The sequence below is a fragment of the Vombatus ursinus genome, unplaced genomic scaffold (genome assembly GCF_900497805.2).
Source record: "Vombatus ursinus unplaced genomic scaffold, bare-nosed wombat genome assembly UNPS02000577.1, whole genome shotgun sequence".
NCBI classification, from domain to species: Eukaryota; Metazoa; Chordata; class Mammalia; order Diprotodontia; family Vombatidae; genus Vombatus; species Vombatus ursinus.
Genome location: NW_020940355.1, coordinates 28,412,042 through 28,434,804, shown reverse-complemented (window position 1 = coordinate 28,434,804; position 22,763 = coordinate 28,412,042). Strand labels below are relative to the sequence as shown.

Below are 22,763 nucleotides of genomic sequence, written 5' to 3'. Positions count from 1 at the left end.
AGACCTCAGTTTCCTCAATTCCATTATGACAGATTTGGACTCTAATGTCCCTTTCAGCTCTACTGCCTATGATTTGAAAGTACATGCTGGGCAGCTAGGTGGTGCAGTGAATAGAGAACCAGCCCTGGAGTCAGGAGGACCTGAGTTCCATTCTGTCCTCAGACACTTAACACTCACTAGCTGTGTGACCCTGGGCAAATCACTTAATCCTAACTGCCTTGGGGGATGTGTGGGTAGGGGGAGAAGGAAGAGACTTGTTTACTTAACAAATAAAAAAAGATTAATACCTATCCTATCAGTTCTTTTTGCATAGAATATATTTTCAAATCTGAATTTAAAAATATAAAAAGTCAATACCTGCCAGAACCAAATGATCTGCTTGCTATTTCTTGTGTAATGTCGATATACAGTATTTCTCTGCCAATCTGCTAAATCGACTTCTTGCATGCCACACAACATCACCTGGGAATCAAGAAAAAGAAATGTTGAGTTAAATGACTATAAGATGATGATTTAGTACATGAACAAAAACACTCTGAAATTCTGAGTAAGATTTTATGAATTATGGTGCATGGGGGACAAGAGGGAAATAAGAACACAATATATACTTCATAGTAGATGACCTTTTAGAAGTAGATACTTCTTTAGTGCTTTACAATTCTCACTGACAGATAACATTAACACTGGTAGAAGACTATGAAAACTGAAGAGAAAAGGCCAGAACTACTTATTTCCCCCAAGAGAAGCATATTAAGTCATACATAATGAAGAAAATGTTACTCCTATGTTGACCAAAAAAGAACACAGTAAATACAAACATGCAAACTTAGGAACATCTGATGATATTCTTAAAATAGATATAAAATTCTATTAAAATAACAATAATATATTTGACAGAATAAATATGGGGGGGGGGGGGGATACAGTGGAAAGAGTATTGGACCTGGAGTCAAAAGCCCTGGATTTTAACTTCATGTATTATTAACCATGAACCTCAGTTTCCTTGTCCATAAAATTAAGGTAATCCTAGATGGCTAGGTGATCAGAAAAATAATTTGTAAGCTCTAAAGCGCCATATAAATGTAAGCTATTGAAGTTTTTAAAGTACTTTTAAGGTCTGCATGTGATTTACATACAATATCTCATCTAAGTCAAAACTGTGAGACAGGTACTGTAGGAATTATTTTCTCCTTTTTTATAGATGAGGAAACAGACTTAAGGGTTTAAGTGACTCGCCCATGGTTACAAGGTTAATGTCAGAGGCAAGATCTAATGTAGTTCTTCCTATCTCCAAGACTAGAACTGTATCCACTATGAGTAATTCCTCATTCATCGGGCATTATTAGTGAATAAGATGTTCCACATAAGTGACTATTCTAGATAAATGAATAACATTGGAAATAGGGAGAAAATAAGACATGAAAATAGCTAGATCATTTACACTTTCAAAGCACCAAACTTTTTTCATTTTCACATTTTTGAGGGAATTATTTAAAAAATGTATTACATTGGATTAGTTCTACCCTTTGCTTCTTACCAAGCGATGTGAACATGGACAATCATATAGGGCCAAAATATTCTCACCAGTATATCAGAGATACTACTATCTGTCCTACATACATTCAAGTGTAGTTATGAGGATTAAATGAGTTAATGCATGTGTAAGTGCTTTGAAAACTATAATACTTTTGTCCAAATGTAAGGTACTATTCCTCTTTGGATGGCAGGCAGTTATAAAATCTGCAGTCACCTACTCAAGAGATAGCATGGTTCAGTAGAAAGACCACTTGATTTGGGATCAGAGGTTCTACTGTTTAGTATCTCCAAGACCAACAGCAAATCACTTAAACTCTCACTTTCTTTAGCTATGAACTAAGGAGGTTGGACCAGATGATTGTTAAGGTTCCTTCCAGCTAGAAATAATATTTTCCTTAAGAATCACCCCTTGAGAGAGGCTCTACAAAAACAGGCACAGTAATTCACTCTGTAGTTGTGAATTGGTCTAGCCATGCTAGAAAACAATTTGGAAGTATGCCCCAAAAGTTACTAAACTCTTTGACCCAGGCTATCACTACCAACTAGGCCTATGCCTCAAAGAAACTGAAGAAAGATGAAAAGAACTTATATATATCTTTCACACAAATTTGGGAAGACTTGTATGAATTATGCAAAGTGAAGTGAGAAGAACGAGGAGAACAATTTATACAATAACAACAATACTGCAAAGACAAATATCTTTGAAAGACTAAGATCTCTCATTACTGTAGTGATCAACTATGATTCCAAAGGACAAATGATGTGGCATGCTGTCTATCTCCTGAAGATGGACTCAAGATGAAGAATGAGACATACATTTTAGGATATGGGTCAATGTGGATTTTATTTTGCTTATTTACTACAAGGATTTTTCTTTTCTTTTCTTTTGATGGGGAAAGTGGGAGAAAAATAAAGCTTGTTAAAACTGGAAAAAAATTAAATTGAGGAAAAAAGTCTCTCTTCTTAGTGTCCCTTCTTGTTTGTTACTTTAAATCTTCTAGGAGATGGGAAGCCAGATAACCAAGCTCATTAGCACATGTCAAATAAAAGTAAAGTTGTGCATGAGCACTGAGGAATAAAATACCTGCACTGATTTAGTGACAGCTTGTGAAAGTATCTTCAACCACTTAGTGGATCTTTTTATTTTCGTTTGTTTTGTTTTTGTTTTTTTTTTTGGCTAGGCAATGGGGTTAAGTGACTTGCCCAGGGTCACACAGCTAGTAAGTAATCTTTTTATTTTCAAGTTTAGGGCTGTGCTCTAGAACAGTTCCCCAAACTGGGGGACACTAGATGACTAACTGGAAGTATGGGAGGAAAATATTATAACTTCTATTTATTTTTTAAAAACAAGAAAGAAATTAAACTTTCCTATTTTGGGGGGTGGATGGGTTAACTGTACCTTTTATTTTCATTACTTTAGCTATTGTATATATGTTCTTTTGGTTCTGATCACTCTTCACTGTATCAGTTCAAACACAAATTTGATTTCTTGGGGACTGTGATATTCCAATATTTGCAGCAATTGGTAATTGACAATGCAATAACAGACATATATGCATATATAAATACATATATACACATATATTCTGGGAGTAGTTTGGAATCATTAAAGTACAGCTTCCCAAGTACAACCAAACCCACTCACTTAATATATGAACTGACATAGTCATTCTCTCTAGGTCTATATTTATGACAGTCATGTTTCATAGGCAGTAAAGTATCCTGCAGGAAGAATATGAGTTCCATAATACAAAAGGATTTTTAAAAGCCTTTACTTGTCTATTCATTTTTAGTATACTATAAGAGTAATGAAGTTGAGGTGTATCTCATTAAATTAATTTATAGATTCTATTGTCTACTTTTAACTAAACAAACCATCACAAAATGACAAGTGGCTTAAAAATATTCTTGCAAAGAAACCTCTTTTTGAAGGTAAATTTACTTGTTCACACACAATGGAACAATGTGAAAATGGCAGAGCTGACAATTCTAGTACAAGGTCTTTGTCAGTCATGTTATGATAAAGGATGATAAAATCTGACCTGAAGAGGTCAGACAAAAAAAAATTAAAAACTATCAAAAAGTTATGAAATATCAAACTATAGCCATTATCCTTAATGATGAACTTTGCCATAAGAATATATATTGTGCTTTGAAATATTAACTAATGACAGTATGGTCATGATTATCAAGACAACTAAAAACTAAAATTTTCTTGTTAAAAATTAAATGTGTTCCCTATAAAAACTCTTTTATCTGCTCACTCGAAAAACTTGGAAACAGAATTTTCTAACCTGTTTTAAAATAGTCCAAATAAAGAGTTTCAGTAGTTTTAAATTCATTAGTTAAAAATAGAGAAATGAATGCAACAGCTTATTAGTTTGTAAAAACAAATGTTTGACAATAGGAAAGATGGACATTTTTTACAAGCCAAATTTCAACAAAAACCTTGGCATGATTGTTGGATGGGTTTTTTAAAAAAGAATATAATGACTAAGTGTAACTAGAGGTGCATTTCTTCCACTTGCTTCTCCATTATCTTTGTGAAGTATCTTCTTTAGCTATGACAGGTATTATATCAAGTGTTAAAATGAAATCAAACCCACACCTTAGAATTGATGTACCACAATGTGTTTAACCATGCTTTTTTTTTTTAAATAAAGTTTATTCAGTCATATTGCTCTGACTTATTAACATTTTGAGTGAGCAAAAAGGCATTTTGTATCATTAATAATTGGAAATTTATTGTCATTTTTGTCCCATACTTTTCCTTTTCTATTTTGTGTGTGTTTTGTAATATGCATAATGTTAATATAGTGCCTGTGTATAATTTAAAAATAAAAATAATTTTGGGATATAGGCTCAAAAATCTTTTAACTGGCAGAAATGATGATTAAAAAAAAGTTTGGAAACCATTGCTCTGAGGGGGATGGAGGGTTGAATTTTCACAAACTGCTTGCCTCTGCAGAATGGTAGTATTTAAAGTTTAAAGTTTAAAGCTAATTTAAATATATTGATGAATGATCTCCAAATTAATCTATTATTTTTACTGTTTTAAAAATGAACAGAGATTTACAGTGTAGTAGTAATAGTAATTATATTGCAAAAGTAATTCGATGGGAGAAGAAAGTTTCAGAATTAGAAAGAGGAAATAAAGCTATGAGAAGGGAGATGAGGGGACATCTTAAAGCTGATGCACTTTCTTTTTATTGCTTTATAAACTGCTGAATAAACATATGTTGATTTAACTCTGTCCTAACAGCTTAATTCTCCTGCTAGGAGTGTTTCCTAGTTGTAGCCCCAATTAACCAAGTGTCTTACACAGGGGTTGAGATAACTGGATTCAAGGGCAAAGACATCAAAGTAAGAAAGGAAGGTGGTGGGAATAATCCAAGGAAAAATTCAGACTCTTCTCTTCCACTTCTGATCTATAAAGAGAGTAAGTGGAGTGAAAGTAAACAAGTGAAAAGTTCAGGAACACTTCCATCTCAGAAATTTCGAAGAGGTCAACTAAGAACTCTAAGTTCTTTCCAGTTTAGATCTTCAACCAAATCTTCCTGATTTTCTATACTTCCCTGAGACCTTTCTTCTATGGCCATCTTTTATTTTATTTCATAATTTAATTTTTAACTCTTTTTTGTATTTTATATCTACAAGCAAACTGTAAGTGCCATGACAGCAGGGATCATATCTTCGATCTTTTCACATCCCTACAAAATAAAGCACAGTGGACTAAACAAAATAATCACTACCTTAATCATAGCTATTTGTCCAGAATTTTACCCTCTCAAATCCTATATAATTATGAATCTGTATAGGTCACTAACTTGAGGTAACAGTTCAGAGACTACTGCTCATGACAAAATCCTTCAGCAAACTATGGCTATCAGGTAAAACTCCTTTTGCACGGGGGAGCTAATAATGGTTTTTACATTTTAAAATAGAGTTGAATTGTATTTAAAAATGTAAAAACCATTTTTTACTAGTGCAAGGACAGAGTCACAAGCAAAACCCCCACCTTAGATGGTAAGCAAATGGAAGGATTCAAAATTATATTAATACAATGTTATGTAGGCACTCCTCAGGGAAGAAAAAACCCTATAAATTTATCATTTCCTAGAATATCTCTTTAAAAGAACCTGACCTCCAATTCTTTTTCATCAAAGTACTGAAGCCATTGAAGGGGAACAACTTCATTAAAACCATCAAGGAAAGCTTTGGTCTGGTCTTGTACTCCTCGAGAAAAACGCCATTCTGCCATCAAACTGAAAATAAAGGAGATATTTTTAAATTGAACATCTGCATGTTAAGGAAAATGCTTAGAAATCTTGAGATTTTCTATTACCATTTTCATGCATAAAGGCCTTTCTTCAACCCTCAATTTTCCAATGAACTACAGATATTTAGTTTTTAGTATTAATATATAGTGCTATTAAACGAGCATATTGACTATAAAGAAGATGCGACATAAAACAACATATGTGAGCTCAAAATTAGATCTATTTAAAATGGTGATGGCAATATTTTGGTCCAAAAATGATCATATGCTCAGGAATAAATCACATTATAAAAATTGCCACACTTCAGAGTTTATTGTTATGTATTAAAGATATAATACAGACAGGAACAAAATAGATTTCTATTATCCACAGGATGAACTGGGGGCTAAGAAAAAAAAATTTAAAAGGTGAATAAAATAAAGTTTAACTTAGCATCAAAATATATTATACTCTTACTTCTTTAATACTTTCCTCATCAGGAAACTTAAGTATTTTTACAGACTCTTACTGGAACATCCTCTCTTCATCTCCCTATCCAAATTGTAACTGTTCCTCAAGTTCCATCTCCTCCATGAAGTTTTCCCCAGTAAAGTAATCTCTCCCTACCATTTCTATATTCCCTGTGGTAAATGTATGGGTGACTCATTTGGCAGTTATTATGTGACAATAATTTGGCACATATTATATGATAGCTAAGTTACTTTTTTTACCTTTGTATGTCTAAACTCCTGAAGGGCAAGGATAGTATTTCAAATGTTTTTGTAGTAAACAGTGTTTAAAATGTTTTTAAAAGTCTATAGCACTCATCATAGTGCTTTTCAAATAGATGGGCATGCCAAAATTACATGATAAAATGACTCATTAAGACATTCCTATCTAGTAGAAAGCTAAAGATAGTGTTTAAATTTAAGAAAAAACAAGAGACAAGGGATTTAGTGACTTTCAAAGGTCTGGACATGTCAGTGGGTGGTCCAACTCATTATTATTTTCTTACCAGTGTTCAATATGGGCAGTACATATCAACCAAGATTCCAATGTTATTATAAAGAGTGCTTATATTCAGACACACAAAGATACATTAGTAATAAATTAAAATAATATCATTAATAATAACCTTGAAGATCAAGAGAAATTATGACCTCAGACTGTAGAGATGAAGCAGGCAAAAACCGTAAGTAATTAGCATTTTAAATCTTATTGGTGTCAAATTTTACATGAAGCATTCTGTGACACACAAAAAGTTCCAAATCACCTCACAACCAATTTTTGGGAGATAAAAATATTTCTTTTCCTCTAGACAATTAATTTTAATAAAGGTTCTCACTAGTCTTATTCTATTGAACTATATATATCATCCTACCCAATATACTCTTCTTTGTTCTCCTCAGTCACCAGGATATTAGAACCTCCCAACTTCAGATCATGTGAAGTCACTTTTCCCAAAATCTCCATATCAACTGAAAAATACATTTCCAGGCCACATTCTTCAATGTTGTTGTCTCTGGATTAAGAATAATAATATTAACAAAATATATGAGCAAAAAAATTTCGAGAACACGAGGTACTGAAAATAGAAACCTACAAACCTTATCCAGATGAGGGAGTTATAGAATTCGGTATCAATAGATTCCAAATCTTTAATAGTAAGCTTCTTACTTAGCATACGCTTGTAGAATGGCAAAGAAAAACCAGTATCAATAAACTTTCCATGAAACAGTGCCTGCCCAGAAAAATAAAAAAGTTGAGGTTTACATAATAACTAGTATTTTTTCAGAACACAATAATTAAGAAATTAAAAAACTATAGTTGGTGAATGGCTGAATAACCCAACAGTATGCCAATGCAATGGAATATTAATAACATTATTACAAAAAATAAATGGGGATTGAAAAGAGACTTGGAAAAACTTATTAAGTAATATGCAATGAAGAAAACAGGTCTGGATTTAATCAATTTACAAGCATTTAGTAAATTCTTACTGTGTTTGCCAGGTAACATGCCAGGTGCTAGGGATACCAAGACAATGTCTACCGTTTAGGAGCTTATAGTTTATGTGTGCGTGTGGCCGGGGCGGGGGTGGTGGTGGTGGTGGTGGTGGTAATATGTTCATCTATAAATGTGTATATAGAAAAAAAAAGAAAATAAACACTAGGTAGTTAGGGAGGAAATCCAACATGATAGCTACCCCTCTCAGCTTTGTGTAATCTAAAAATTTTATAAACAAGCCATATATGTCTTCACTAAGTCAATGATGAAATGTAATGGGCACATGGTTAAAGATAAATCTCAATAGCAAAGGCTTTTCTCTATACTGACAATGATTCATTATGACTATTTTTGTGGTCTGATCATTCAAACATTTTAGAATATAGCATACTACTACCATTTAGTCCTTATTGTTAAGAAAGCACACACTTTTCCTGACTCATAGGTTTTAAACATATAAATACATGATAATAATAGTTGATATCTATATGATGCTTTAAGATTTTTAAAGTGCCTTACTACATATTATCTCATTTGATCCTCGCAACAACCCTGTGATATAAATAGGACAGGTACTAGGAATCTCTACTTGATATGTATTGTCAAGAAAAGAAGCTAAGGAAAACTGAGGCTGAAAAAACTGAGGTTCAAATGGTTTAAATGACTTGCTTATGGACATGGAACTAATAAACATATGAAGTAAGACTAGAGCTAGAGTCTTTTGACTCCAAATCCAATACTCCATTACACCAGATTGCCTTTCTCAAAGTATTAATTCTACTCTACAATGACTATTACCTTTTTTGAATTCCTATAGGCTTAGTAGTTATTTGTAATAAAACAGAAGTCTATTCAGTACTTCCTGATTTGATCTCCCTCAGTTAATACTACATACAACCACAAAGAAGAAAGAAGTGAATGCTTTCTTTGGAAAATTAAATAATTCAACAGCTACACACATTTTGATGGCTAGGCTCAATATCAAGTGATTAGGAACAAATATCTTTTCTTTAAAAGCTTTATATATTGAAATTTTTTTTTAGTACAAGCTTTCTTCCTTGATTACACAGTTTCATTAATATTCTGGAACAAAATACATCTACCATTAAATTTAAAACATACTTCAAGCAGGAAATAATGGCTTCAGATAAGCAAAAATGTCATATATTTGATATCAGCACATTCTAAATTCAGTTAACAAAACGGTAATATAAAAAATCAAGAACTAACCATAGCAATAAAGCGTCCAATGAAACAGAAGTATGAAAGATGATCTGGATTGATTGTTGATGCTGGATTAATCTGAAGACAGTAATTGCTTTTTCCAGCATACTCAAACAAACAATACATAGGATTCAGCACTTCATGGGAAAGCAAAAAAAACCATTCTCTACAAGAAGGAAAACAGGATAGAGTCATTCCGTGTCTTCAGTTACTAAATGTACACGGTATAAAACAAAATTATCAATGGGCATAAATTAAGCAAACATATCTCTCACCATACAAACTTCATACAGCCTTTTAATGGGTGCAGGATAAATTATAAACTCTTCTGCCTAGCTTGCAAGTTCTTAATTTTCCAAACTTATTTCTCACTAATCTTCTATATGTATAAGCTTTTCATGAAGTCTATTCTTTGTTTTTCAAACACAGCATGTACATTGTTCTACCTCCACACCTTTTGCTCACAAGGACTCTGCCAAAATGCCTTTTTTGGGGGTGGGGTTGTGGATAGAGGATTCTCAAGTCCCAGTTCACATTCTATTTTCTCCAGAAAGCACCCTTGATCAACTCTTATCACAGTCAATATTTCCTATGAATTCTCTCATCACACATTGTTTGTACCACTCCTTTCACAATTAGCATATGAAAACTTTTAAAAACATTTTCTAGTGTACATTTAAATTTTCATGGAAAAAAAAAATCTGTGTTCCAAGTGTTTAGCATACGCACTACACATAAGTATTTGTTACTGATGATGATATATGCAATGCTATCAACACATAAAAAGCTTTATTTTAGTAGTCATTGTATCATCAACAAAACTAAAATCATGAACAAAATAAATTTTCATTTCATTAATTCATCAAACATTAACAAAGAACTGTACTGGAAAAGCAGTAAATCATCAGAGAGGTAAAGGAACTGGATAAAAAAAAGATGGGTTGGTAATAAAACAAGAGTAAGGACTAATCAACAGGCAGACAGACTGTGAACTTTACTGGCATCCACATGATATAGCAGAAAGATGTTGGGTGGATATTCTGAGGAAGAATTAGAAGACTGCATTTAATATCAAACAGGATATTAAATATATGTGGGCTGTGCACTGTTGGAAGAAGTATTCACATCAATAAGTTCACAGATCTGTCAAAAATATTGTAATATTATATACAAATGGCTGTCACGTACTTGGGAAGTAACAAGAATCTAATGGGAGAAGTAAGGCATGTACAAAAATATTTCATTACAAAATGAATAAATCATGCAAGAGAAATGAATAAAAGTTATGAACAAGGTCATTTGGGAGATCATAATCATTCAATTTGAAAGGGAATGAAAAGGAAGGCTCATTTTGGTCAGAATTTCAAAAAATTTCATTAAAAATATAGGAGTGTCTCACTTTAATAAAACCTAAAATAAAAATATCTGAACTTACAGGAAAGATAAATTACAATATCACACATAATTACAAAAGAACTCATTGCAAGGTTAAGTAACAATTTCTTTCACATCATTATTATTTCAACTCATTTGTGCTTTTATAAGAATGTATCTATTTCATAAATTGATGTAACCTTGGGATTTGAAGAGAAATAATGTATTTTGCCTTTTTACCTTGCCAAGCCACCATAATCAAGTCCTTCTTCTCCCCTGAATATTACATATAATCTCCTTCTCAAGTCATAGGGTTTTAGAGCCATGATCTAGTGAAAAAGCAAATAAGTTCAGAAACATAAAAAGCTACAATCTTAAACATTCCCCTCATGCAACCAAATTGTTTAATGTCTATTTAGATCAAATGTTTCAAACATGTAGGCAATGTTGCCCAAACAAGATTAAGATATAATTGGGAAATAGTTAACAAAATAAATAAAAATACAACAGAACACAGATAATGTTACTATGTTGTTTTAAGTCAACAAGCGGATCATCTTCAATCTATTCTGGTTTGACACCATTAACCTAGATAATCAAATTCATAACTCCATATCTTATAAGACTTTAACTGAGTGGTATTCAAAGTTGTGCAATTCTGAAATCATATTTGGAATCACTATTTGCCAAATAAGTCAAAGGACTATTTTGTTCTCAGCAGAATTAATCTAATATTCTAATAAAGAAAGTTCTTAAATACAAATGTTATATCTGAAAACAGTATTCAAACTGAAAGTAACAGTTTGTACTATGCTTGACACTTCAGGGAGAAACAAAAGAAACAGGAAACACAGCCTGAGTCTGAGGAATATTTAGTTTAGCTCGAAAGAATATGTATCCATGTAGAAAACTGAAAAGCATACCAAGCAGTATAGAGTCAAATATAAATATATATTTACTGAACTTTTTGCTAACATGCGCAAGACAATCTTCTCACTGTGACACCATCTACATTTTTTGTTCATGTTATTTCTCCTTTTAGAAGATCAATCCCCATCTTTGTTAAAATCATAATAATTTAAAAAAAAATCAATAGCAAACATAAACATGTCAACATACAAAGAAAAATAAGAAAGAGGATTTTGTAAGGAAACAAAACTTCTATTATGCATTTTTTCCCTTTAAATTATATATTACATTTTGGTCAGTTAAATGGTACAACGGATATATTGCCAGGTCTGGAGTCAAGAAGACCTGAATTCAAATCTGAATTCAGACACTTACTAGCAGTATCTTTGCCAAGAAAACCCCAAAACGGGGTCACAAAAAGTCAAGACACAAGACTTCTGGGAGCCATGATGGCAGAGTAAGCAGTAAATCACTGTTATTCACTTTAAAATAATGTCCCAAAACAAATCCTGGAACAGCAGAAGAAGCAAAATGACGGGGTTAAAACAATCTTTTAGCCCAAAAAACTTGGAAGACTGGCAAGAAAGGTCCATCTCACTTGGGTAAAAGGGCATTCCAGGACAGGAAGCATCCCAGCAAACCAGCGGGAGATCCTGAGCCCCAATGTGCTGGAGCAGGCAAACAGCAACACCAGGAACGTGCCTAAGCATAACTGGCAGACACCAGCTTGGAGAATCATGTGCTTCAGTGTAGCCCTGGGCAAATAGGCACCCTCCAGTATGACAAGAATGTAGGCCAAATTTACATGTGCTTCAGTTTAGCCACGGTAAAACACAGAAACACCCCACAAGGCCTCAGATTGTGATAGAGTACTGTGATGCCAGTGGCTTCAGAAAAACATAGCAAGAACTATGTGAACTGATGCAAAGTGAATGAAGTAAAAAGAACAGGGAGATCACACTGTATGGTAACAGCAATGTTGTAATGATGACCAACTGTGAAAGACTTGGCTACTCTGATCAACAATTCCCAAGGACTCATGATGAGAGAACTGATGAACTGAGTGTAAATTGAAGTATAATTTTCTCACTTTCTTTAATTTTCTTGCTTTTTTTTGGAAATATGGTTGATATGGAAATATGTTTTGCATGAGTCCAGATGTGTAATTTAAAAAAAAAATAATCAAGGGGGTAGTTTCATAAAAACCTGGGAGGACTTACATGCACTGGTGAACAGTGAAGTGAGAGGAACCAAGAGAACAATTTATACAGTAACAGAAATATTGTAAAGATAATCAGATGTGAAAGACTTTGTAACTGATCAACACAATGACCAAACACAATTCCAAAAGACTCACGCTGAAACATGCTATCCACACCTCTAGTTAAAGAAGTAATGGTACACTGTAGAGTACAGACTTAAGCATATTTTCTTCTATTTTTTTTGTGGAGTGGGGGGGGTGGTATGGGGTGAGAAACCACAGCTAATGTGTTAATTTGTTTTGCATGACTATACATATTGTAACGGGTTTCATTTTTCTTGCCTTCTTGATCTCATGTTAAAGGAAAGCTTATTTAAGAATCACTAGACTCACTGAAAACCAAGATGAAAAAAGAACCTTGACACCATTTTTCAAGAAATCATAAATGAAATCATTCACATTTATTAGAATAAGGAAAAGTAAAAATAGAAAGAATCTACTGATCATATCCTGAAAGCAAACTCAAAGTGAATAGTCACAGGAACATTTTAGCCAAAATCTAGAATTCCTGTATTAAAAAAAAAAAATACGGCAAGCATGCAAAAAATTTAAGTACCAAGGAACCATAGTCAATATCACAAGATTTAGCAGCTTCCCCTGATAAGGAATAAAAATCATGAAATACAATATTTGAAAAGGGAAAAGAGATAAGTGAACAACCAAAACTAATTTCCCAAGCAAAAATAAATCCTACAAGGAAGAAGTGATAAGATAGTAATGAAGAGACAGTGAAGACAGAGTCTAGGAGTTTGGCATTCTAAAGGAAGAGTTACATAGGATATGTTGAGGGAATCAAGGTCAAGGGAAAAACTTTTAAACATAGGTGAAACCTGAGCATGTTTGTGGACAATACAGAAGGAGAATTTTTGTTATGAGTATGTTATGAGGCAAAATTCTACAAATGATTGAAAATTCTAATAAGTAGTATAGTTGTTATTTTGAGACTCATATCTTGTCATAATTTAAAGGGAAAAAATTTTTCCCTTATAAAATCAGCAACACATTTGCTGAGATGGAGACTGCATTTAGGCTAAATTATACTATTTTCCTTTTATTTTCTTGGCTCAAGTGCTAGGGTTTTACAAAACCAACTGGAGGGAAAGAGTTGAACGCAGTACTTAGGCCAAATTCAATCAACTTAAAGGTAAGATTATAATCTTCAGGCTGCTTTAATAGTCTTTCTTTTAATGTATGATGAAAAAGGGAGAGAGAAAGATACTTACTAAATATTTGAATATAGGAATATTTGAATGTAAGTTACATTATATTCCATCTGGAGAAGAGAAATTTTCATGAAGGTTCCTGACACTACATCTCAAAGTGCTTGAATGATAAATCAAAATTCATTGTATAACTACTCTAAATCACTATTAATACAGGTATAGATGGAATGTTGCACATCAAGCGAAATAAATGTTCAAGCAAATGTTTGCTAGATGATTTATAAGTTAAAAAAGAGTATCTGAATATTTATAAAATGCATGATATAATAAAACAATAGCAGTTTTTTTTAACATTAGTAATATTAAATATAATCTTACCTGTTGGAAAGAGTCTTCAAATAATGTTTGCCGGGACACATTGATTTTCACATGGCTGGGTAGTGCATTAGACTAGAAATATAAGTAATATCACTTAATATACATATATGTTATATAAAGACAAAAACAAATATCTTTATGAATGCCATATTTTTAGTACCTGGCACAAATAACGGAAGTGGGCAAGTTTCCACCTAAAGCTGCGTTCATAAGCAATTTGTGGGCCTTTAGTTCTAAATGAAATAAAAAATAAATTAGTAGAATCATATAAACTCAGAGTTAGAATAAACCTCAAAGTTCATCTAGTCTAATCTCACCCAGCTTCTACCTGAAGATCTCTAGTAATGCGGAACTCACTGATTAGGAAGATCTTCATATTTAGTTAAAATCTGTTTCTCTGTAACTGTAACAACATACTTTTCCTGCTTCTACTCTGTGTCAAGCAAAGAGAAGCTAATACTTCTTACATTTAAATATGTAAGTTATTAAGTTCAATTTTCAATATTTAATTTAACATATATCTATATATTTATTACATGTAAAGTATCATGCCAAATGTTAGGCATATAAAAATGAAAGAAAAATACCAAAAAAAAAAAAAAAAAAAAGGTTCTAATGGAGCTTACAAAATTCTAAATCAAAATACAATAATTCCATTTTTAAAAAAGCTTCATCTTTGACTTAAGTGTTCTCAGAGAGAGGGTGCTACTATAGCAACGGAGAAGTCCTACTCAACTATCTCAAAGTGGTATGAAGTGAACACTAAGATCACAAGAGTTATGTCAGCAGAGAGCAAATCCTGAAGACTCTGTCCACCTTGGCTGCAGTCCGGCTCCTTCTGGAGTAGCTCATCTTCAGGAGGCTGGTATGAAGCAGTGAAATATCTTGGTCAAAGTAATTTGTGAATCCATCCATTGAGGTGTAGAGGATTTAGAAATAATTCTAAAGTCACATTTATTATTGCTCCAATTTATATTTGTAACTAAGAAATATATGCTTATGTTAGACAGTTATACTTATGAGACAAAGAGTTACATAGAAAAAGTAGTTTATGTTAATGGTTCTTCTGTGCTGCATTTAATTGAGAATAAACTGCCTTATGTCAAGAGATGAAATGATACTTATGGGGAACAACAAGTACACCAATTTGGTTGGAATTTAGAGTGCATGAGGAGACTAATGTACAGTACATCTGGAAAGACAGGCTGGAGCCATATTGTGAAAGACTTTAAATGCCAAACAAAGGAACTTATATTTTATATTAGAGTCTACAGAACCACTGATGCTTTTCAAGCAAGGGAATAACATGGTTAAACCTACACTTTAGGAATATCAATTTGGCATCTGTACAAAATGTATTTGAAAAGAGAAGAGATTAGAGGCAGGGAGAATAATAGGAAGTTATTTCGGTAGCTCCTTGCTACCGAAGACATGATGAAGGCCTGAACTAAAGTGATCACTGGTTAAATACAGAAGGAGATGAATGGAAGATTTCTTGTGGAGGTAGAATTGATAAGACTTGGCAAGTAAATGGGTATAGGGAGTGAGTGAGAGTGCAGAGTCAAATATGGCTCTGAGAATAGGTGAATGAAAATGTGGTAGTGACATAAAAATATGGAACCTTGGGAGGAAGAATGGATCTGGGGGTTAAGACAATAAGTTCCATTTTAGATATACAGAATTTAAGATGTCTATAAGACACTGAGGTGGAAAAGTCCAAAAGATAGCTAAGTGGTGATGAGGAAATAGAACTCAGGTCAGATATAAGTACTGGATATATTCATTTCAGAGTTCAATACATGGAAAGTGGATGAAATTACTGAGAGAGTTTAGAGAAGGGAGAAAAGGAAAGGCAGGAGAAAAAAAATCAGAAAAACCCCTAAGTCCTCTAAATTGGGTATCAAGATCTCATTTCTGTCACTTAACTCTTATGTGAACTTGAAGAAAGTGAATTAACTTCTCTGGGCTTCAATTTTGTCATCTATAAAATGAGACATGGACCCAGATGGCTCCCATAATCTCTTCTAGCTCTGAATCTATGCTGCTATAGTCAAAGGCATTTTTGATCTAGGATAGCCCCAAAGAGCCTTGGTGTAGACCCATATATGGAAGGTGGGACGTGGATAAGGACCTAAAAATGAGACAGAGAAGGAGCATTAGAAGGAAATGGCAAACCACTCCAGTATCTTTGCCAAGAAAACTCCAAATGGGGTCACGAAGAGTCAGACATAATTGAAAAATGACTGAACAACTGCTGTTAAATATCATTGGCAAAAGCATATCTATACCCTTCTCATCAAAAATTCCTGCAATACAAGTGCATATTATTTTCAAAAATTTTACAGAGATGGGAAAATAGGTATTTATTGGTAGCTACTGACATTTTCTTTAATTTTTTTTTTGTTAATGTCTGTGATTTTTTCTGATCATCTGGCATCTTTCCCTCTTTATAACTTGAGAATTAATGCAATACCCTCAAAATTGGGTTGCAAGCAGCTTGGATATACTTGGTATCTAACATGATTTAATCTTTGATTTTTTTTTAGTGTCATTTCTACTTCCTCATGGAACATATCAAAGACTCCTAATATGGTAGATTAATTGTTAGTGATGGAAAAGAATTTGTTACAGAAATCTTGGCAAACTTTTTCCTTCTGGGGGATATATTTGTTGTCTTGTGGCACAGTAAATAGAGCGCTGAACCTTGAATCAGAAAGACCCAAGTTCAAAGCCAGTCCTAGCACTTATTAGCTGTGCAACCTTGTGCAAGTGACTTAATTTCTGTCTGCCTCAGTTTCTTCATCTATAAAACTGGGATGACAGTAACACCTATCTCTAGGGGTTATCATGATAATCAAGTAAGATATTTGTAAAGTGCTTTGCAAACCTTAAAAGCACTATAAAAATGTTAGCTATCATTACTGATGTTATTAAATGCTCTAGGGATGATCCAATTTAAGATGGCCTGAGAAGTTTCTTATCTATCACCTTTCTATAGTTATGCCCATTGTTTCTCAGTCTCATTGGGTGAGGATGATCTTAACCTTTCGTTATCTTTCTCAATAAGATTTTGCAAGTTTTTATTATAAACTAGTATTATCCATGGCTGCCATTTATCTGTACTTTGTGAGCACCAATGTCTGCTAGAAGAGGCAATTTCTAGGTTTTTTATTTTCTTGCTGTGGTCAATGATTTACATAGATCAAGTTTTCTTAGGAAATGGAAAGTCTATGTCAACACCTGTTCTACCTTGTGTTCACTTTTTTGGTGTCCAGAGTTTGTTTTAACCAGTCAGGTTAGATTTGAGTTGTATACCACATCTTCTATTTTTATTCCTTCCACTGATCTGGCATAAATGTAGATTTTTGGACTCCCAAGAAATATTATCAACTTCAGTTTGCAACATTATTCAGTGCTTCATATGTCTATCACCTGACAACCCCTTTGAAAATACTTAAAATACAGGAGACTTTAATATGGTATAAGTTTTGGCCTCTGTCATTTCTTATTCCTGAACCATGTGTTCCAATTTTTTTCTTATTGTCTCCTGATGCTCACCTTCATATTAAAGTTACAGAATATTAAAGTATATTTTGACTTAATTTGGAGGATCTATTTATTTGTAGAATTCCTCTAATCCTCTTTCTCTACAAATGCTGGCATATAAACTATAATCATTTTCATGTTGTGGTACAGCTACTGGGGAAGGAGGTTTGTGTTTTTTCATGCTTATCATGAGTACTGCAATGCAAGATGATCAACGGTTCAATGGAATGTTTATTTCCTGCTGCTTTTGGATGTATCATAAAACCAATTTCACTAACTCTTATTTGTACCATCATGGAGAACCTGTGAACCATTAAATTACAATTTTGTTTTGCCTTCTGACTTCAATCATAAGGTCCCTACCCAAATACGGAATCCATTATCAAATTTTATTGCTCTTTACAATATCTCTCAAATACATTCCCCTTCTTTGGACTCATATATCCAACAACTCTTTTAGTTCCTTATTGCTTCTCACCTGGATTATTACAATAGCTTTCTAATTGGTCTCTAATTCTCAAGTTTCTCCCCACTCCAATCTATCCTCTTTAAGCTAACAAAGCAATTTTTCTGAAGTGAAGGCTTGACCACATTACCCCTTCTGCTCAATAATCCAGGGGCTCCCCATGGCCATCAAGATAAAATAGCTACTCTTGTTTTGACATTTAAAGCTCCTCACAAATTGGTCTTTTTCTGTATTTCCAGGCTTCTTATACTCTACTCTCCATGCATTTTATGATCCAATACCCTGCTATGCCTCAAATGCAACCTTCTATTTTTCATCTCTGAAACAGTTTCCCTTCCCACTCCAATTTCTGACCTCACAATATGGTGCTCTAACATACATGTGGATATTCTCTCAAATATCCTAATTTTCTAGTTCTTTAATCTACTCAACTTGTGTGACCCACTCCTTTATTCCACCAAAGGGAAAGTCACAAGAACGCAACTTTCAACAACTCTGATTTTTTCCATTTGAATTTCTATTATTACATCACTTCCAAAGCCTTACTATTCCTAAACCTATTCTTTACCTTCATCGTGACCTTAATACTTTCCTAGGAAATTACTCCTACTCTGGTTATACTCTTTCCTTCTTAATCTCAACTTTTCAGTGGAATAGTTCAATTCTGTACTCTCAAATCCCTTGTCCTATTGTCATCCAGATCTTGTGAAATTCCAACCCTGGATTACTTCCATCATCCACCTTCTTTGCTCCTACACATACAAAGACACAGTTAAAAGACATTGTGCAAGACTGCCGATACTATAAAATTATATTAATCAATCTTAACTTACTGCAAGAAGACATTCTTTCTACTCTTCCTAGAATGATTTTTTATGCCTTTCACCAGTGACTGTTTCAAACCTCCTCTTCTCTCTTCAAGCCTCCTATAGCACCTGCACCCCCAATTGAGGACCTCAACTCATATTTTACTGTGAAAATAAAGGTCATTTGTGATGAGTTGCCTTTCTTCATCTTGTACACCTCTGATATCACCCTCTGCTTTCTCTTCATTTACTCTAGTCTCTGATGATAAAGTAGCTGCCCTTTCTCCCCACCAGGGTCAACCCCTGTACATTCATACTTGATCTAATCCCTTTATTTCTTCTCCAACAGATTACAACATCCTCTCTCTCTCTTCCTTCTTCCTTTTCCTCTCTGATCTTCAGTCTCTATCAATTGATTCCTCCTCTGCTGCTTACAAACAAGTTTCCCATCCTTAAAAAAAAAAAAAACCCTCACTAGATCCTATCATTCATATTCACAATCCTTCTATATCAGACCTGCACAACTTGGCAGTAGGTAGGGGCCAATACTAAAATAGGCTAAACTTCTTTGGGCTGCAGATAGGTTAGACTAGAGACAGACTGACAATGGCTGGTTGCTGCAGGCTCCGTGACAGTTGCTCATGATACTTTGGCTGGCTGTAAGCGACCCACAGGCCATATGTTGTGCAGGCCAGTTCTATACCTCACCTTCTCAGCCATACTCTTTGAAAAAGCTCTCTACATTTGGTACCACCATTTCTATTACTCACTCTTCTAAATCCTCTGAATTCTAGCTTCCAATCTCATCACTCAAACTGCACTCACCAAAGGTACCAATGACCTCTTAATTACCAAATATAATGGCCTTTTCTCAATATTTAATCCTTCTTGACATCTCTGCATCATCTGGTACCATTTATTACCTTCTAGACACTTTCTCTTCTCTAAGTTTCCCTGACAAGTGTTCTTTCTTGGTTTTCCTCCTACCTTTATGGCTTCTTCTATGTCTCCTTCACTAGATCTTCACTGATGTCAAAGCCACTAATTGTGAGTATATCCTAAAGTTGTATCTTGGGTCCTCTTCTTACTATACACTGTCACTTGATCTCATAAACTCTAGTAGGTTCAGTTATCATCCCTATGCAGAAGACTCCAAGATCTACATTATCTCTTTCTACTTTCTCTTCTAAGCACCAGGTACATATCAACAATTGCCTAATGAACATTTCAAACTTGACATCCTCAGGGTTTCATAAATGTGACATGTCCAAAACAGAAGTTGTTATCTTTTCTATCAAATTTATCCCATCCTTTTAGTTAACCAGGTTTGCAACTCAGATGTCATCATCTATTATTCATTTACTCACTCCACTCATTCAACTGGTTGTCAAAGCTTGCTGTTTCTATATCCATAACATCTTTTGTATAGGTTTCCTTTTCACCATCGTCAATACCCTAATTCAGACCCAAGGAACTTCTTGCCTAGACTGTTGCAAAAGCCTTCTAACTGATCTCTTTGTCTCAGATTTCTCCCCTCTGATCCACCTTTCACACAGTAATTTTTTGAAAGTGCAGGTCTGACCATGTCACTCCCCTAATTAATAAATTCCAGTGACTATTACCTCTAGGCATTCAAAGCTTTTCATACAACCTGGCCCTATCCTACCTTTTTAGTCTCCTTGTACTCTATAGACCAGCCATATTAGCCTACTTCTTTGTCACACAGGATATGTCTTATTCTATCTCTGAGTGTTCATAGTGAATGTCCCCCATTTGTAGAATGCTCTTTGTCCTAAATTGTGGCTTTTGGAATCCCTGGCTGCCTTAAAGACTGAGCTCACTTTTTTTTTTTCAAGGTAATTGGGGTTAAGTGCCTTGCCCAGGGTCACACAGCTAGTAAGTGTCACATGTTTGGCTGGAGGCTGGATTTGAACTCAGGTCCTCATGACTTCAGGGCCGAGGCTCTATCCACTGCACCATCTAGCTGCCCCAATTGAGTTCAATCTTTACCTTCTACAAAGGGCCTTCTCTGGTCCCTACAGTTGTGAATGCCTTCACTTACAAGGTTACCTTGTATGTATCTTGCATATATCCATATATTTACATGCTATATCCCCCATTAAGATCTAAGTTCCTTTGAGAATAGGGTTTGTTCCATTTTTGTGTTTGTATCCACAGTACTTAGCATCCTGCCCTGCACACAAGTCAGTTGCCATCCTTCCATTATACTACATTGCCTCTCTTCCCAATGACAAACACAACAGAGCTAAGGACAGATCAGTGGGGTATTCTGCAGGCTCCTTTCATGTTGACATGGGTCCTTAAAACACTACTCTTTGGGTATCATTACTTAACCAGTTCTGAAGCCACCTAGCCCATGTCCCTCCATCTTGTCCACCAAAACAGTATAAGAAACTTTGACAAATGCTGTGCTAATATTTAAGTGTACCAAGTCTGCAGCAATTCCTTGAGCAATTCTTAGTCACTTATCAAAAAAGAAAATGAGATTAATCTGGAATGATCTGTTTTTGATGAAGTTGTGTTGTCTCTTGGAGTTAAATATTCAGCTTTCTAGATGCTTCCAAATCATCTTTTTAATAATAAAATCTTGAATTATGATGGTAATGAAAGTCAAGTGTATTAACCAGACTTCATCAAGTTCTTTTTTTGGTCTTTCTTTCCAGTGTTGTGAAATCTGTATTTTCTAGCCTGCTATTGAGACAGCTAATGCTGATCTTTACTATAGTTCTGTTGCATTTTCTGTGCTTTCAAGATTATATGTTATGGGGCTTTGCTCATGTATGCTGCTGGCAGATTAAAACAAATGAAAGTTTGACGCTGAATTAGTCAAATCATCAGGACATTGATGATATAGAAATAGCAAGAAGTTGACTTTATTTCTAAGATAAGACATTCTGAGATACTACCCTTTCAATATAGACAATAAATTTGGGAGGGAGAGAAGGAAAAATCTGTAATCACAGTAATTAGCTGAAAAGAAAAGGTTAAATCAAATTCATTACGCTAGATTTGAGAAATTAAAGTAATGCAAAGCTGTGTTTTGGGAGATTTGAAATGTATCAGAATTCATATAATTTTAGAAGTTTTAGTGCCAATTGCCTGCTGGCTACCCCAAATCAGCAGGTCAAACTGAACTCATCTTCTTCCTCAAAACTGTATTCCCCCTGTGGAGGTTATTAACTCTGTCAAAAGTATAATCATTTTACTTAGCCACCTTTGAAACCTCAAGAATCTTTGGCTGCTTCTTTTACAATGAATCCACACTCAGTCCTCCCTTTAGATTTTTCCTTTGTAATGCCACTTGTATCTACTATTTCCCTTCTATTCCCATTAATCTGGGTGCCATATTCTAGTAAAGCTATTGAAAGTAACCATACACAGAATGGCAAACAGTATGATAAAGGAGCTTAAGATCATGTCCCTTAAGAATTAATTAAAGGAATTGGGGATATGTACAATAGAAGATTTATCAGGAGATGATAGTGTTGTCAAGTATTTAAAGGATTGTCACAATGAAGAGGAATTAGGCTTATTCTATACAGTGTCCAGAGGTAGAACGACATACAACTAACAGAAGTACAAAGAAGCTGATTTAGTCTCAATTTTATGAAAAACTCCTAAAATAGAGCTATCCCAAAGAACAGGATGTCTGGACAGGTATTGTGGGCTTTTCTTACTGAAGGTCTTCAAACAAAGGTTGGTTTACCACTTTGAGCTGTTGTAGAAAAAAATTTTGCTCAGATATTGGTTAACCAAATTAGCTAAATTCAGAGTCACATACTCAACAACAGTTGGATACTTGCCATTGTATTG

General features: G+C 34.2%; 1 protein-coding gene across 5 annotated transcripts in view; it reads right to left on the bottom strand.

Moving 5' to 3' along the window:
* Nucleotides 1–22,763, bottom strand: part of WWP1 (WW domain containing E3 ubiquitin protein ligase 1) — a 112,045-nt gene that overhangs the window by 8,619 nt on the left and 80,663 nt on the right. For all 5 annotated transcript variants that reach the window (XM_027842434.1, XM_027842552.1, XM_027842617.1 and 2 more), the window contains 8 exons: nt 14,272–14,344; nt 14,112–14,183; nt 10,641–10,729; nt 9,033–9,192; nt 7,403–7,536; nt 7,177–7,317; nt 5,681–5,801; nt 358–462 (listed from right to left, as the gene is read on the bottom strand). In XM_027842434.1, the coding sequence (XP_027698235.1) occupies nt 358–462; nt 5,681–5,801; nt 7,177–7,317; nt 7,403–7,536; nt 9,033–9,192; nt 10,641–10,729; nt 14,112–14,183; nt 14,272–14,344 (895 nt within the window). The remainder of the gene's footprint in view (nt 1–357; nt 463–5,680; nt 5,802–7,176; nt 7,318–7,402; nt 7,537–9,032; nt 9,193–10,640; nt 10,730–14,111; nt 14,184–14,271; nt 14,345–22,763) is intronic.